Below are 18,042 nucleotides of genomic sequence, written 5' to 3'. Positions count from 1 at the left end.
AAGAAGACCAGTTTCACTGAACCCAGGTATGTCCTTCCACCCCATCAAGTTAGCTCAGTACCAAGACGATTGCCTGGGCCCGTGATTTCTTCCGCGGAGAAGTAGGTGTTTGGAGAGTGGGGAGTAAGAATCAAGCACACACCTGGCTTCCCAGCCTCTCGGGGCCCCCTCTGTGGGGCTGGGTTCTATTTTGCCTTATACCAGTGGAGAACCACAGGTAGAGCCCAATCTGTTAGGACAGCTGGGAACAAAAGTAAAGGAAAGGCATCATTCTACCACTGGTATGGTTTGCAAGATTGGGAATAGGTGCAGAACCAAGATTTTACCCCCACAAGGAAGGGATGGAAGGGCAGGAGGCCTGATGCTTGGTAATTCCAACCACCCTCCATGAGCCAGTTTCTATCTCACCTCATACAGAGCACTGAAAGACAGTCAGAGCTTAAGCCTCTCAGTTAGCTATTTTTTATTTATTTTTTTTAAGATATGACCCCCAAAGGCACAGAAAACAAAAACAAGAATAAATGAGTGGGATTGCTGTTAGGTCCGTGGTCAAAGGAGCGAGACTGATACAAAGTGAAGGTCAAGCAAAGCTTTATTTCGTGCCAAGCATCAAATATCAAACCGACCATTTGGGGCCACCTCTTACAGAGAAAGTGAGCGACTCCTAGCCTCACAGACTAACTTTTATAGAGCAAAAGCCATGTGGTTGAGCCTGGCCACCCACAGGTGGCCAATGAGATTGCAACACACTGAGAAACCTGCACAGTCATGCTAGGTCACACACAGGTGGCCAGTTGAATTACAATTCACCCCATAGTAGCTATTTGAACGAGCTTATCACCTTGGTCAGAATTGGCGCCCAAAAGGCGCCCAAAAGTCAGGGCTCACTCTCCTTGGTAGCTAGGGAGACAGTATGCCCTCCCCACAGATTGGATGTCTCTACCTGGCCCGACTCATCCCTGCATTCGGGCTCTGTTATCTCCACTTGACCTGACACACCCTTGTATTTGGGCTCTGTTATCAAGGACTGGTGGGCCACATGTTACTGGTTTCCTGGACTTGCTTTTAAGTAAGTTCCCCTGCGGGGGGGGGGGGGGAGGGGACAGGGTCAGTTTAAGTTTTACTGCATAAACAACAAAATCACTGTTTAACTGAGATAAAATCATTCTGAACCACACATCTGATAAGAAACTAACATCCAAACTATATAAAGAACGCAAGCAACTCAACAACAATAAAACAAATTATTTAAAAATGGGCAAAGAACCTACATAGAAATTTCTCCAAAGAAGACATACAAATGGCCAGCAGGTGTATAGAAAGGGGCTCAACATCACTAATCATCAGGGAAATGCAAATCATACCCACCATGAGATACCACTTCACACCTGTTAGAATAGCTATTGCCAAAAAGGCAAGAGATAACAAATGTTGGTGAGGATGTAGAAAACAGGGAGCCAGGTGTCTGGGTGACTGGGAGTCAAGTGTCTGCTTTCAGCTCAGGTCGTGATCCCAGGGTCTTGGGATTGAGTCCCAAGTGGGACTCAGTGGGGCATCTGCTTCTCCCTTGCCCTCTGCCTGTAGCTCTCCCTGCTTGTATTCTCTCTCTCTTTGTCAAATATATAAATAAAATCTTTTTTAAAAAGAAAGAAAGAAAACAGGGAGCCCTTGAGCACTGTTGGTGGTACAGGCACTATGGAAAGCAGTATGGAAGTCCCACAAAAAGTTAAAAGCAGAACAACCATACAATCCAGCTATCCCATTTCTGGGTATAAATCCAAAAGAAATGAAATCAGTAACTCAAAAAGATATCTGTGCTCCCATGTTCACTGCAGCATTATTCACAACAGCCAAGGTATGGAGAACAATCTACATGTCCACCAACAGATGAAATCCTGCCAGTTGTGACAACAAGGATGTACCTGAAGACACACAGTAAATGAAATAAACCAAATACAGAAAGAAAAATATTGCATGAATCAAGTTGTATGAGGAATCTTAAAAAGTTAAACTCACAGCAATAGAGAGTAGAATGGTGGTGTTAAGGTGTTTTGGGTGTGGGGAAAAATGGGGAGATGTATGTAAAAGGATGAAATAAAGGTTCAGTCATGCCAGGTGAGTAATTTCTGAAGACCTAATATCTGAGATATTAGGATATTAGTTAGGGTATAGTTAATAGTACTGCATACTTGGAATTCGCTAAGAAAATAGACAGACCGTAAGTGTTCTTATCACACACACACACATACACACTAGTAACTATGTGAGATAGTGGATATGTTAATTAGCTTTGTTGTGGTAATCCTTTCATAATGTATACATACATCAAAAGATTATGTGGGACACCCTAAATATAGACAATTTTTATTGTCTATATTTGGACAATTTAGAAAATTTTATTGTCTATATTTAGACAATTTAGACAATATATATGCCTATATATAGGCAACTTTACATCAGAAAAGCTGGAAAAATTTTTAAACAAAAGAGAAAATGCATATAAAGTGCCTACAGCCGGGAATAGTTTATTCCCTTAACTAAAATATAAACTCCTTAGGATATCTGTTCTATTCTCTACTATACCGTCAGTTTGTAACAATGGGCACATAACAAGGTTTCCTTGAATGAATTAATGATATTTTTTTGCTCTAGTATTGATGGTGGTATTTTTTATTACTCATTTGTAATTCAACAATTTTTTTGTAGACCTACTGTTTGTCAGGTATGCTTGTACATGTTGAGAATAAGCAAAGACTGCTCTCATGGAATTACAATCTAGTAAGAGGAAAGGCAGAATATTTGAGCATAGATACTGGTAAATTGTGAGTTTAGAAGCTTGTGAAAATTCTCTTCTTATTGCTTCTATTTTTTTTCAATGAATAGTTGAGGGTGTATATATATGAGGTTTCATTGCAAGTTTGAGATATAGTACACACAGTGGCTGAATGCAAAAGATGGAAAGAAATAGACCATGCAAACCCTTATTTAAAAAAAAACTTGGCATACTGAATGCATAGAAAACAAACTAGGCTTTAGATATAGAATTATTGGAGGTAAAGAAGGTGTGATGGTTAATTTCATGTGTCTACTTGACTAGGTCATGCAGATATTTTCCAACATCAGTTTAGAAGTCACTATGAATGTTTTTTCATTTTTGTTTTGTTTTGTTCTGTTTCAAGAGCTGTAGGCAGAAGGAGAGGGAGAAAGGGAATCCCAAGCAGGCTCCACACCACATGGCGCTCCATCCGACGACCTCGAGATCATGACCGGAGCTGAAAGCAAGAGTCATATGTTTAACCAACCGAGACAGTATGTTTTACCAGCTGAGACACCAAGGCACCCGTGAAGATATTTTCTAGATGAGATTAATATTTAAGTCAATAGACTGAGTAAGGCAGATTACTCTCTATAACATGAGTGGGTCTCATCCTACCAGTTGAAGATCTTATGAAAAAAATGAGAGGTCCTGGAGGTAGAAGGAATTCTGCCTCCAGACTGCTTTTGGACACAAGCTACAACATCAACTCTTCCCTGGGTCTCTAGCCTGCCCACCTGCCCTATAGAATTGACTTGCCAGTCTCCACAATCACATGAACCAATTCCTAAAATCTCTGTCTCTCTGTGTCTGTCTCTCTCTTTACACACACAGCCTCACACACACACTCTGTTGATATTATTGATTCTGTCTCTCTGGAGAACCCTAATACAGAAAGTAATTTTAAAAATTAATGAAGAAATTTCATATTCAAAAAAATTAGTCTTAAATTTGTATACCCCTAAGTAATACAGATGGTGTGTTTGTGTTGTCTACTTTTGTGAAATTTGTTGGATTTCACAGTAAAAATGATTTTTAATAAAAAAGTATCGATGGGTGAAGATATTGTAGCCCCAAGAAATGGTTGATCCCTCAGAGAAACTCACTTCAAGGAAGAACTAAAACACAGAATCGGTCCAACAAACTCGGGAGGGAGAAAGCTGAGGAAAGAGAGGAGAGGATAGAGGGAGAAAGAGAGAGTCTCAGACAATAGAACATTCCATACTCATTCTGCTTAAAATAAAACGCACTCTGTTTTTGAAATAAAATGTACTTTGAACAGCACCCTCAAGAGAGGCAATGATCGTTACTACAATGGATTTTCATAAACTTCATCAAGAAGCATATACAGTAATAGAAGAAAAGTTAGGAAATTTCCTGCAAAACAGTGACAGGATCCAAAACACTGAGGCAGCATCAGCTTTCAAAGCATTTCAAGTAGCTGGGACTCTTCTGAACTCCAAAACCAAGTCTTGGTTATTTAATTCCTCTGCTTAAAGAAGGACACAAGAGCTACAAAGTTGTACTTATTCTTCAAACTTGGCTGTCTACTTCCCATTCTTGGGTGAATCGTTTGTGAGCATAGCATCAGGTACTTTGGGTCTTTTCAATCCAAAATGACTGGCAGAGTCAGAAGAACCAGTGATTGGTTCACATGGCCTGAAAGGATCTCTCACTACACATCTTGTCAAGTCATGGGCTGGGTTCACCTCTCCCTCCTTCTCTAATGGCATTGCTTCCATTCACAACATCTTCTCTGTATTAAGTTCTAGAATGGGGCTCCAGGCTGAATGGACATATATATTCTTTACATATTCAGTAAGCTATTGGAAGCACCAAAATATTCAAGTATAATTTTGGATGAAAACACCCGTTGGCTATGTTGAAAACCTTAATAAGGAAAAAATTTATAAGTGGAAAAAAAACCCCAAAAGAGAAACATTTAATATCAATGAAGAATAATTAGTCATTCAAGAGTGGATGTTGAGCCTGGTTAGTTGCTTCAAAGTAAACAAACAAAATTAAGGGAAAGAGAAAGCCTTGAACCTCAAGCTTACATCTTATACTCACACATCCAAGTGAGAGATTTAAAAAAATAAAATAATTTGGGAGAAACTAAAGAAAAAAATGAGATAAAATGTTACCATTTTATGAAACAAGATGGGATAGGGAGGGAGATAAACCATAAAGAGACTCTCTTGATCTCAGGAAACAAACTGTTGGTTGCTGAGGGTGGCATGGGGGAGGTAGAGGGTGGTTGGGTTATGGACATTGGGGGAGGGTATGTACTATGGTGAGTGCTGTGAAGTGTGTAAACCTGGCGATTCACAGACCTGTACCCCTGGGGCTAAAAATACATTATAAGTTAATTTTTAAAAAAAAAAAAAAAAAAAGTTACATTTTAGAGTGCTGAGGATTATTAAGTAGCATGCAATGACTCAGAATCCATTAAAAATTCATTAAATTTACTATTTACTATTTTCAGGGGATTTTAAGAACAATTTTATTATTATTTTTTTATACAGTTGATATGCTAAAGAAAATTGACATTCTGTCTTTACTGGGGAATCATATGCTAATTCTCTGAGAGATGAATTTACATATGAAAAAAGATAAGTAATGGATGTAAAAAATAATCAGGTAGCTTAATATTCTTTTTTTTAGTGTACCAAGTACTATATACTATTTTTAAAAATTCTGGGTAGCAAGAAAACCCTGGAAAGTCAAGAGGATAATAATAGACATTTTTTAAAAAGGCACATATATATGACAGTCATATTACAATTTTCTTAAACACAGGCAATGTTCCTTAAAATATTGTTTATTTAAAAGACAGTAACATAACCGGAAATAGGCAGATATATATGTGGACAATTTGTACAGAAAAAATGTAAACAGCTTTTAAATACACGAGATGAAATTCCATCACATACATAAATTAAAGAAACTATTAATAATAAAGGAAGCCTAACTGACAAACAAAAGTTGAAAATCTCAGTAATACACAAAGGTGTAATATGTTTTTCTGCCCAATCACCATTATTAGCAATACATATTACTAAAACTTATCTAGAAGACAATTTGGTTGAAACATACGGACTGTTATGAGTATGTGCCTTTCCTGAGTAGTATTTTATTTTTTCTGAAGTGAATAATTAATCATTATATTTTTCTGTTTTAATTATTTTGCCTTTCTCATTTTTTAAAGATTTTATTTATTTATTTGAGAGAGAGACAGAACATGCATACCCAAGTGCAGGAGCATGAGCAGGGGGAAGGGCAGAGGGAAAGGGAGAAGCCGGCTCCCTGAGGAGCAGGGAGCCCCATACCTGCTTCCATCCCAGGACCCTGAGATCATAACCTGCGCCAAAGGCAGAGGCTCATCTGACTGAACCACCCAGGTGCTCCTTGACCTTTGGACTTTTTATGTGCAGTTATTCAGTTCTTAATGACTACCTTCCATCTTTTGCAGGGTTTTTTGAAAACGTGATCACTGCTTATTATATAGGCTCTGTAAAATAGCCTGGGTTGTCTATTACTCACATATTTTCTCTTCAGTCCTCCTAAGATCTTCCAAATGTCCCCAACACACACACACACACACACACACACACACACACACACACACACAGTACTTGCCATAATTATTAAAATGTAATTGATGCCTCCTATTCCTAACCCATTCCAAGGATACACCGTACATTGAGATGCTTCTCTCCTAAGTTCTCCTTGGTTTCTTTTTTACTTGGTCTGCTGAGCAAGTTTGCATACACCTCACCCTCTAAAGTTTTTTCTAACATCACTGTCCACTGTCATTTTTTGTCTATTCTCTTTATAATTTCCTTACCACTTTTTTAACAGGGCTTCAGGGGTATAGAGACGAGTATGTATGGTGCAACTTTCTTTGGCACTGAAAAACCACTTCACTCAAAGCCTACTTGTTAGAAGGTTAATGATCCATGTACTTGCCGAGAATAAAAGGAAAGGACACAATGGGTGATTTAGATATGAGCCAACTCCTCAATTCTGTTTCTAACCTACCCCCTTCATGTTGAATATCAGCCTGTGTCTCCCATCTGATTTACTAGAAAAAAAGCAGGGCAGAGGTTCCTGGTCTCTCTTTTCCTTGCTCAGGTACACGTGTTTCTCCTCCTTTGTTCCCTTCCCTTCTTTCTCTACTAAAACCTGGTATGGGGCTGAAGCTCTCCCATCACCTCTCCTGCCACACTCTGTCAGGAAGACACTGGGCAGAGGCCACCTTCTCAGGCACATTGTGTGTCTCTAAAAGTGTCATAGACACACAGCAACACCCACCAGGGTGCCCTGAACAACTTGTGGGGCTGGATGTTTCACTGCAAGGATGAGCAAGAGACCACTTCATTGTTATGTGATTCTACCTTGAAATTACTTATGCTCTGGCTCTGCTGAGGAAACTCTTGGCATCAAGCTGTTCTCAATGTCACTAAGGAACAGCTGGGGGTTGGGGAATGTTACTTCTGGTTCCTGTGCTCTAGTTGTTTGTATGATTTTTGTTTCCAACCACACACTGAGGGACAGTGCTGAAACCAGAATGGACCAGTCAGAGACGCTCAGCATCCAGGCCCCTGTTTCTGCTTCAGAAGTTTGTGCTCAGCTCCCCCTAACAGTCCCCATCACTGTGTCGTACATGGCACAGTAGTACACAGCTGCATCTGAGGCTTGCACTGAGCCTTTCTCCAAGTGGAAGGATTTGGAATCTTTGTTGTAGGTGGCTTCAAATCCTTTGTTGCTTCCCTTCTCCTTGTCCCTCAAGGCTTTCAGGAGGAGCTCTAGACCTTCTCCTGGATACTGGACATACCAGAAAAGAGTGGGGGACCATGATGTTGAAAAAGTACAGTTTATGGTCAGGGAAGCCTCTTCTGAGAGGGTCACTTGGCCCTCTGTCTGAGTCACCGAGTCTCCATGTGTTTGTCCCTGAGGAAAAAGAAAAGAGAATTGTGTCACCTTGTGCATAAAGCTCTTGGAGAAATGACAGTTAAACAATTTGCTGACACAATGGAAGAAAGAATCCCAAATTTTAGGAGACATTTTACTTACCAAGCATTAAGAGTACCACAGTCACGAAGCCTGGAGAACACTTCATCTCTGGTGTGTCACCTAAATAATGTTCTTCATTCTTACCATGAAGAAATGTTGGAGTGACAGAGAAATGATCAGTGGAAGCCCACATTTCACACAGGAAATGTGATTGTGGTAGGAAGCTGCACCCTCTGGTGGACAGGGACTGAAATGTGTGCATGTTGGCCAGAATCCTCCCCAAGTCAGCCATCTGTTTCATCCCTGACTTGATGAGGCACATGTCAGTCTTCAAGTGGCCCTTGGAAGTCTGAACAATAGCAATCCTGACCTCTCAGGTCTGTTTTGTTCTTAGGACACTGCCTGATATGGAAATTCTTTAACACAGCATCCCAGAGAATCTCTGTAGCTGGGAGGGTAACAAAACTCTTTTAAAGCATCTTACTATAGTACTTCATATACTCATGGGTCCATGTGGACCAGCCCCAAACCCACTGACTGCCAGAAATGGGGTTTGAGTTGAGTATGGAAAAAGTAATTAGAAGTCAAGTCTTTGCTGAGTGATTCTGTATTCGTTTGTGTCTGTTTTGTTTTGGCACTGTGCTCTCAATATTTAGAACAGTGACTATCATTTTTTTTAAAGCACTCCCTAAAATATATGTTAAAATTTAAAAAAAATGAACAAAAAGCGCCCTTTACCTGAAACACTGTATTACTTGGTCATAAAAATTAGCAATTTAAGGAATACTATCTTTTTAATATATGTTTTTCAGAATAAAAGTCACACTATTTTATAGGTAACCATTTTAATAGTCAAATATTTATTTTCAGAATCATAAACAAATGGAAAATATCAATTGTATTCAGAAGAGAGATCACAAATGACGTTGTCAAATACCTATAGAATGATGCGAGATTCTTCTTTTTTTAAAGATTTATTTTTTTTTTATGTTTGAGAGTATGAGAGCAAGGGATGGGCAGAGGGGCGGAGGGAGAGGGAAAACACTCCCCAGGCTGAGCACAGAGTCTAACATGAGGATCAACCTCACAAAACTGAGATAACTACTTGAGCCAAACCAAGGGCTGGATGCTTAATTGACTGATCTGAGATTCTTATCTTATACTCTCACAGTTTCGTTGACTCTAGCATGAGATGAATAGTGTATGTGAATCAGGTAACAAATACTAATGTTATACTCCTTTTTTTAAAGAAAAATATTTGATTTATTTATTTGAGAGAGAGAGAGAGAGAGCACAAGCTGGCAGGGAGAGTGGGGCAGAGGGATAAGCAGACTCTCTGCTGAGCAGGGATTCCCAACATGGGGCTCCATCCCAGGACTCAGATCATGACCTGACCCAAAGGCAGATGCTTAAAAACTGACTGAGCCACCCAGGGGGCCTCACTAATGCTGTATACCCTTAACAGGTTTTAGCCTCAAGGATGCATTCTATTACCACCTATCTACCACATTCTGTTGCCAAATGCTAATCAAAAAAATTTTCCTCATGAGCTAAGAAATCTGAATTATCAGCATAAAGTTCTGGAAAGGAACACATGTTCTGTAAAGCCCTATAAACACATTTATCTCTAGAAACAGAGATGGGAAGCTTAGTTCAAGCTGTTTCCTAGACGCTACTCTCCACACAATCAGATCAAAGAACTTCATGAGTCCAGAGCTAACATGGGAAGTTTTCCAGATGCAGAGTGAAATAAGAAATTCAGGTCTGGATATTTCTTGGGTTCACATGTCCCTTCTCTTCCCTTCCACCTTCTAATCACATTATCAGAAACTGCCTAAAATCTATGTTAAAAAAGAAATTTGGGACAAGTAGCTGAAAACTTGTATTCAGACATGTAGACAGAATACCAAATAAGTTGGAATGATGCTGGATTGAAAATAAGCAGTCTAGCACATGGTTGCGGAAAGTCATTACCTATAACTCCTAGTAAAAAAAAAACATATTTCTAGGCCACTGAAAATGTACAAGAGAAATATTTTTTGCCTTTTGGTTCACACAAAAGAATTGTACAGCATTGAGGGAAGATATGCCTAGTAAATTTGGATGTTTTAATGGCTTTAATAATGGGTAATTTTTTTGTAAAAAAAATAAACTGTGCCAATTTGAAGTGAAAAGTTCTATAAGATTTTGACATATGAGGCCCTCAACACAGTTGAGATAATGAACATATGCATCACCCCAACTGTTCCCTCATGTCTCTTTGTAATCTTTCTCTCAACACTCCCCCCCCCCCATTTCTAGGTAATATTTCTGCATGAATTTGTCTGCATATTTTTAATTTTGTAGAAATTCTGTATTGTACTCTTCTGTATGGCTTCTTTTTTCAACATAATATTTTGATATATTTTTTTCATTGACCATAATTATCAAGAGTTTGTTTCTTTCTGTTGCTGTGGTGTATCCCATCATGTGCGTAAAAAACAATTTGTCTATTCACCTGTTGTTGACCATATCCCATTAGTCCCAGAGGGGCTCTTACAAATAGAGTTGCTGTGAATATATGTGTATAAGACTTTTTTATAGACATATGCTTTCATTTTTTCTGCTCTCCATATATGGGCGTACAATGGCTGGGTCATATGGTACGTATACAATTAGCTTCGGAAACCAATTTGTTCTAGTAGCTATTTTGTAGAGTCCCTTGCATTTTCTGCTCAGACAATTATGCTGCCTATTAATAAAGACAAGTTCACGTCTTCCTTTCCAAACTGTATGGCTCTTGTTTCTTCCACGTGTCTTATTGCATTGGCTGGAACATCTACTTCAATATTAGACATACGTGAAAACGAAAATTCTTTCCTTACATCCCAAATTAAGGAGAAACATTTAAGCTTTCACCATCAAGTATGACATTTGATGCAAACTTTTTGTGGAGCCCTTTTTAAAGGTGAGGATTCCCTTCCATTCTATCTAATTCACTGGGACTTTCTCTCAGGTTTAGATCAGGACTTTGTCAAGATCCCTCCTAAATTGCTCATCAAAGTTATTTGTCAAAGTCTTTGGATACATAGCTGTCAAATTTGTCACAACAAAATATTTAAAAAGATATCACACTTTTTTCCATTTTATAAATAATGAAACAAAGCTCAAAATGATCAGGAGGAAGTTTCATGGCAGAGCTAATAGTTTAGAACACAGAGCTCAATGATAGCAAAAACCTGTTCCCTGTTTTTGCTACTTTGATTGTCATCAGAGAAAAATTGAGAGAGAGAGAGACTATATGGTAGTAAAATGACTTCTTCCCAGCCTTTGAAATATTTTAAGTCACACCTTAGCAGGATCTTTATTTATGCAAATGAAAACTAATAAAGAAGAATTAAATAATGACAAGTTTAACTCTTTCACCAAAAAGAGGAAAGAAAACATAGAACAATGGGTACCCAAAACTTATATTCAGGAAACTAACCAGTGGCTAGTGGCTTCACCATTCCATCCAGACCAAAATATTAGACACCTGATTTAAGCAATGCCCTGAAGCAAGATTGACAAACTCTTTTAGGGTTTTGTGAGTCACTGATACACTAGAGCTCCATTCATGACTAGTGATCACTCTCTTTCTCTGTTCCTTGAAAACTTGTTTGTGATAAGGCCAGTCTAGAACATTGTTGTTCTGATTAATAAGTATAAATGTTTCTGAAAAAATTGTGAAATAGAATGGCCTTATAATCCCAGAAGTTCAACTGTCATCATGCACTGAAATAAAGTTCTCAGACACCAGTCTGAGAAGTCATGCAGCACTGCCTTTGCAAGGGAGAGCAGCAGCAGCTGAATCCTGCACATAGCTTTATTTGTTTTGTTTTGTTTTTAATTTTTATTTTTTATAAACATATATTTTTATCCCCAGGGGTACAGGTCTGTGAATCGCCAGGTTTACACACTTCACAGCACTCACCAAAGCACATACCCTCCCCAATGTCCATAATCCCACCCCCTTCTCCCAACCCCCGCTCCCCCCCAGCAACCCTCAGTTTGTTTTGTGAGATTAAGAGTCACTTATGGTTTGTCTCCCTCCCAATCCCATCTTGTTTCACTGATTCTTCTCCTACCCACTTAAGCCCCCATGTTGCATCACCACTTCCTCATATCAGGGGGAGATCATATGATAGTTGTCTTTCTCTGCTTGACTTACTTCGCTAAGCATGATACGCTCTAGTTCCGTCCATGTTGTCGCAAATGGCAAGAATTTCATTTCTTTTGATGGCTGCATAGTATTCCATTTAATTAAAAAAAAAAAGACTCCTCAAAACATGGGAAAGGATTAAAATGGGATGGCAGATACTTGAAGCAGGTTTGTACTGCCCCCTACATGTAGGAACACAGCCAGTCATGGGGTAAGGGAGGAGCCGAATGTTTGGGCTAGCAATCGCCAGGTGCAGAAAAGGGGGGGCTGAGGGTGGAATTTCTTTCATACCTCCTAACTTATGCTCTGCCCCTGGGGATCTTATCCTACTCCTACTGGACTATTGCCTTCAATATTTCGAGAGCTGGAATGCCGTTGACGTTTCAGCTGCTTCCACAGTCACTCCTTAGGGCTTACAATATATTTTCTAAGAACACCTCCACATTCAACTTTAAGATTCTACTCAAAAATGGCAAGAATTTGGCTATATACCCACAATATCGAAATGTTTATGGACTCCTATTTCTACCAAAAGGTGGACACAACCTTAAAGTCCATCCACAAATAGATGTACATAAACAAAATGTGCTATGTACATACACTGGAATATTATTCAACCTTAAAATGGAAAGAAATCCTCACACACACTGCAACAGAGGTGAATGTTGAGACATTATATCAAATAAAATGTCACAAAATTACCAGCATTGCATAATTCCACTTCTAGAGGGGGTACAGCTCAGTGGTAGGGCATTTGGACTGCATAATTCCACTTCTATGAGGTACTTAAAGTAGTCAAACTCATGGAAAGAAAAAGTTCTCAAGGACTGGAGGAATGAAGTAATGGAGAGTGATTGTTTAATGAGTGCAAAATATTTAATTTTTCAAGAGGAAAGAACTCTGGAAATGGATGGTATTGCTAGTTGAACAACAATGTAAATGTATTTAATACCACTGAAATGTACACTCAAAATTTTTTAAATGGTAAAAAATATATGTTAAAATCGTAAAAGTTTTGCAATTAAAAACATTTGAAGAGATTCTAGTTAAGATTTCTAGTTTACTCATCTGCCTTTATAGCAAATATAAGAGGGTGTTAGAATGTACAACTAATTATCAACCATCCATTACCATCTGAATTTTAAGGCACTGGGCAAATAGGGTTAGAGATAGAAGGAGGATAATGGAGAGAATGAGGATTTTGGAGAGTAGAGCACTGTTCAAACAAGGAGGGCTCAGAGGTGTGCAAACTGAGCACAAGAAGTACTTTTGAAGAAGTGTTGAAGTGAAGGGCAGGAACAGATAAAGGGGAAAATTCACACTCTGCTCCTTCACTGTGTCCTCCTAAGAGTCCCCTAATTATGATCATTTGTGGATCAATCTGGGGAGATGCACTAAACCTCCATTATGCAAACTGAGCACATCTATGCTAGAGGTGTTAGTAAGATGGAATGAAACACTAGTACAAACTACCTTACAGAGCAGGCTCATTAGAAACTAAATGTGAATACGATAACTCATGGCAAACAAACCTAATTTTAAACTAAATCATTAAATGGCATAAAATATCAGGATATAAAACAAAAAAAGGAAAATCACAGAAACATTCACGACCTTCTTATTCAAGAGATGCCTGTAACATAATATATACTCAATAAATATGTACTGAACAAGTAAATATGTACTGAAAAATCCAACAATTTGCACACATTATTACTGATTTTTGAGTCAAATGTTTCTAAATTTCCTTAGCCAATTCTTCTAGCTAAATCTAGCTAAATAAAATTATTTTTCATGACTAGTCTTCAAAAAACAATTTCAACACAAATTTTCAGGGATTAGGAAGTGTTTGATGCAGATAACTCTTATCCAGAGTGGTATTTTCTTAGAGTGAATTTCTCCCTCTACTCCTGTACCTGTGCCACTTCCTGTCTGGGATGACAATTTCTCCCTGCCTTTGGCTCAACACAGGGGAAGCATCAACAAGAGCCCTGGGGTTTGTGTATACCTCCCTCCATCACTCCCCTCACTGTGGCCTCCCTCAGTGCACAGAAATACACTGCAGAGTCCTCCAGCTGTGAAGATGAGATGACAAGTTGGATGAAATTTCCTGTCTTCTGAAAATTCAGTGAGTAGCGACCTTCGGTGGCATTTTGCTGGTTGTAAGAATCCTGACGAATAAGGAAAACCATTTCCCCACTGCTGGGCTGCTTGTACCATAAAAGACTATAACTTGGTTCATTGGTGTTATATGTGCATTCCAGAGTGACAGTCCCCTTCTCCTGCACTAACATTGCTGGTTGGGCTTGAGTTATCTTCTGGGCAATACTGGATCCTGAAGAAAAAAACAATAACAACAAACAAACACAGAATCAGAGACTTCTGGAATACGTGATGTGGCACAAAGAACTTCTATTTTACACACTGTCATCCCTTCTTCCCAAGGTTCCCGCCAGATCCTGCCTATCTCTCCTGATTTTAGGTCATAGAGAAGACACGTTCCCACAGGGACCATCCTTACCTAGCCACACGGAAGTCATGACCACCTTGAGAAGGTTGGAGAGCAACATGTTTGAGTTTTCCCACAAGAGGGAAAATGTCTTCTTCTTCAGCTTCAGGGCTCAGCACTGTGAGGGGATCCTGACAGGGTGAGGGAAGGATTGCTGGTTATGTGCTGCTGTGGCCCCAGAACAGGAAATAGGGGCTTCCTGGTATAGCAAGTGTGTGGGTCATGTTACACTTCTCTATGTCCCAGTGAGAGTCTCACTACCCAAAATTCTTTTGTATTAAGCAACTTTAATTGAAAACCTTACATCTGAAAATAGACACGAGTAAAATTTATATTGAAATGAGGATTTGAGGATTGATGGTTTAACTAACTGTGATGTTCATTCATCACATCTGCGATAAAGTGGGTGGGTGGCACTTATTGAAAACATGACAGATAAGGCTCACTTTGGGAGCACATATACTAAAATTAGAATGATACAGAGAAAATTAGCATGGCCTGTGTGGCAAGAATGACATGCAAATTCATGAAGCATTCCATAATTTTTTTAAATACTACATATATGAATTATTGAAGCAATGAAAATGCAAGAATCATGATGAAAAAAATGTAAAGAATCTTGTATGTCTACCCTACATGATTCATCATTCACCCAAGGTAGAGATAAATCACTTTATAAGAAGGCAGTGTTTAGACATTCACTATAGCTCTTTCAATGTACCTATTGTTATATCAGTGTTCCTCCTCACTACTCATGTCTGTTCAGATGCCTATGTTGGAGCCAAAAGCAGAAATATCTAATCACTCTTGCTGAAGAGTTCAGGCTGCTGCCCTCAGGCAATAGATCCTGTCACCGAGGTCTTCTCCTCACTGTTTAGTTTCCACAGCTCAGCTCTGATCAGAAAGGCCAGAATAGACACCAGAATTTGGTCATTAGGTTATCAATCCTTTGAATTTATTTTTTTTCCCTTACTTCATTTGAACACAATAACCTCCCATGTTTTTGTTCATGCTCAGTTCTGAGCACCCAGTGTGACCACTCAACCTTCTTATATACCTTCTCTCCTCCAATACCCTCAACACACATGCACACAACCACATCTGTGCACACACATGTACCAACATGGGAAATGCCATCTTCCTCAATTATCTAAAAAACATGTGGTGCTTCTTTTTCTATGACCCTTTTCAGAGGGCACAACACATACTGAGGTGCTTCCACAGTAGGCCCAGGTTTCTTCTTATCTAGTCTTTCATGCCAGTTTCCCTTTCTCCATATATATCTTATTTCCTAAAATTGGTTGGTGTCACTGTCTGCTAATAGCTTTTCTCATATTTCTATTTGTGTCTATGGCTTTCTGCCCTTTGGGATGTCTTTACTAAAAATTTTAAAGAGTATTAGAGAGGCGCCTGGGTGGCTCGGTCAGTTAAGCTTCTGAGTTCAACTCAGGATATGGTCTCAGTGTCCTGGGATTGAACCATGCCTCCTGCTCCCTGCTAAGTGGGAAGTTTCTCCCTCTCTATTTGCCCTCCCCCACTGCTTGTGCTCATGCACGCTCTTTCTCAAAAAAATAAAATCCTTAAAAAAAAGAGCATTGAAGTACTCCACATCACTTGGCATCAGGGAAATACAAATCAAAACCACAATGAGATATCATCTCACACCAGTCAGAATGGCTAAAATCAACAAGTCAGGAAATGACAAATGCTGGCGAGGATGCGGAGAAAGAGGAACCCTCCTACACTGTTGGTGGGAATGCAAGCTGGTGCAACCACTCTGGAAAACAGCATGGACGTTCCTCAAGATGTTGAAAATAGAACTACCCTATGACCCAGCAATTGCACTACTGGGTATTTACCCTAAAGATACAAACGTAGTGATCTGAAGGGGCACATGCACCCGAATGTTTATAGCAGCAATGTCCACAATAGACAAACTATGGAAAGAACCTAGATGTCCATCAACAGATGAATGGATCAAGAAGATGTGGTATATATACACAATGGAAATACTATGCAGCCATCAAAAGAAATGAAATCTTGCCATTTTGCGACGACGTGGATGGAACTAGAGGATATCATGCTTGGCGAAATAAGTCAAGCAGAGAAAGACAACTATCATATGATCTCCCTGATATGAGGAAGTGGAGAAGCAACATGGGGGGTTAAGGGGGGGAGGAGGAGAATAAATGAAACAAGATGGGATTAGGAGGGAGACAAAACACATAAGTGACTCTTAATCTCACAAAACAAACTGAGGGTTGCTGGGGGGAGGGGGGTTGAGAGAGGGGGGTGGGGTTATGGACATTGGGGAGGGTATGTGCTATGGGGAGTGCTGTGAAATGTGTAAACCTGGCGATTCACAGACCTGTACCCCTGGGGATAAAAATATATAATATGTTTATAAAAAATTTTAAAAATGGTAAAAAAAACAAAAGCAAAAACAACAAAAAAAGAGCATTAGAGAAATCAAGAGATAAATATATATATTATTAATCTACCAATGGTTTTTTTTTGTTTTTTTTTTTTTAGAGATTTTACCTTTACATAATCTTTACACTCAACATGGGCTCAAACATAAAACCTTCAGACTCAGAGTCCCAGCTCTATCCACAGAGCCAGCCAGGCACCCCTAGTCTACTGTGTTTATCCAAATGTCTGAGAAAACACTTATTAAATATCTTTCAAATTGTTTAAACTATATTTTTACATGCATTTATATTTATACAGGTTGCAAAATAAAAATTACATTTTAAACCAATTAAATAAAAATATTTTAAATGAAGAATATATAAGTAACATAATAGTGAATGTATCAATATTTTGATCATAACTCATTCATAAAATCTGCAGATAAGTAGATAATAATTAAAGAAAATTGCAACAATATTAACAAAGTCTTGCACTGCAACACAGACATTGCTTTTGACATGATTCTCAGCGAACTGCACTGAGTCCCATACGTTCTCCCAGTCCCATGATTTGTGGCTCTCTGTGAGAGGTTGCAAAACAGGAGTTAGGGAAATCTATAGGAGTTTCCTCCCAGTATCACCTAACTATCGATATTTTTAGGAGATTTCAGTGCAAGAGCATTTTCTCTCACCGTATTTTCTGGGCACTGAGAACAATCTCTCTTGAGCTCTTACTGTCAGAAAGCCAGCTGATCTATTTAACTGGTCAGGACGTGAGCCACATCCTCCATTCTGTTTCTGCTCCCTACCCCTTCATGTTGAATATCAGCTTGTACCCCACCCCCCGGCTGATTTACTAGAAAAGAAAGCAGGGCAGAGGTCCCTGGTCTCTCTTTTCCTTGCTCAGGTACACGTGTTTTTCCTCCTTTGTTCCCTTCCCTTCTTTCTCTACTAAAACCTGGTTTGGAGCTGAAGCTCTCCATCACCTCTCCTGCCACACTTTGTCAGGAAGACACTGGGCAGAGGCCACCTTCTCATGCACACTGTGTGTCTCTAAAAGTGTATAGACACAGCAACACGCACCAGGGTGCCATGAACAACTTGTGGGGCT

The 18,042-nt window shown here is 39.2% G+C and overlaps 1 non-coding gene and 2 gene segments (V, D, J or C); 1 reads left to right on the top strand and 2 right to left on the bottom strand.

The window, feature by feature from the left end:
* Nucleotides 1-7,444: 7,444 nt before the first annotated feature.
* LOC123388363 lies at nucleotides 7,445-8,004 on the bottom strand. The segment is given in 2 exon segments: nucleotides 7,445-7,767; nucleotides 7,892-8,004. Coding segments are annotated over 2 exon segments (369 nt in total).
* Nucleotides 8,005-13,694: 5,690 nt separating this feature from the next.
* Nucleotides 13,695-14,689, bottom strand: LOC101680371. The segment is given in 2 exon segments: nucleotides 13,695-14,346; nucleotides 14,533-14,689. Coding segments are annotated over 2 exon segments (405 nt in total).
* Nucleotides 14,690-14,960: 271 nt separating this feature from the next.
* On the top strand, nucleotides 14,961-15,066 carry LOC123388375. Its single transcript, XR_006602931.1, has one exon. It is a non-coding gene; the product is annotated as a U6 spliceosomal RNA (small nuclear RNA).
* The last annotated feature ends 2,976 nt before the right edge of the window (nucleotides 15,067-18,042 follow it).

The sequence above is a fragment of the Mustela putorius genome, unplaced genomic scaffold (assembly GCF_011764305.1).
Source record: "Mustela putorius furo isolate JIRA1106 unplaced genomic scaffold, ASM1176430v1.1 tig00003898_pilon_pilon_pilon, whole genome shotgun sequence".
NCBI classification, from domain to species: domain Eukaryota; kingdom Metazoa; phylum Chordata; class Mammalia; order Carnivora; family Mustelidae; genus Mustela; species Mustela putorius.
The sequence above is the reverse complement of the archived record's forward strand: the minus strand, read 5'-3'. Positions and strand labels throughout refer to the sequence as shown.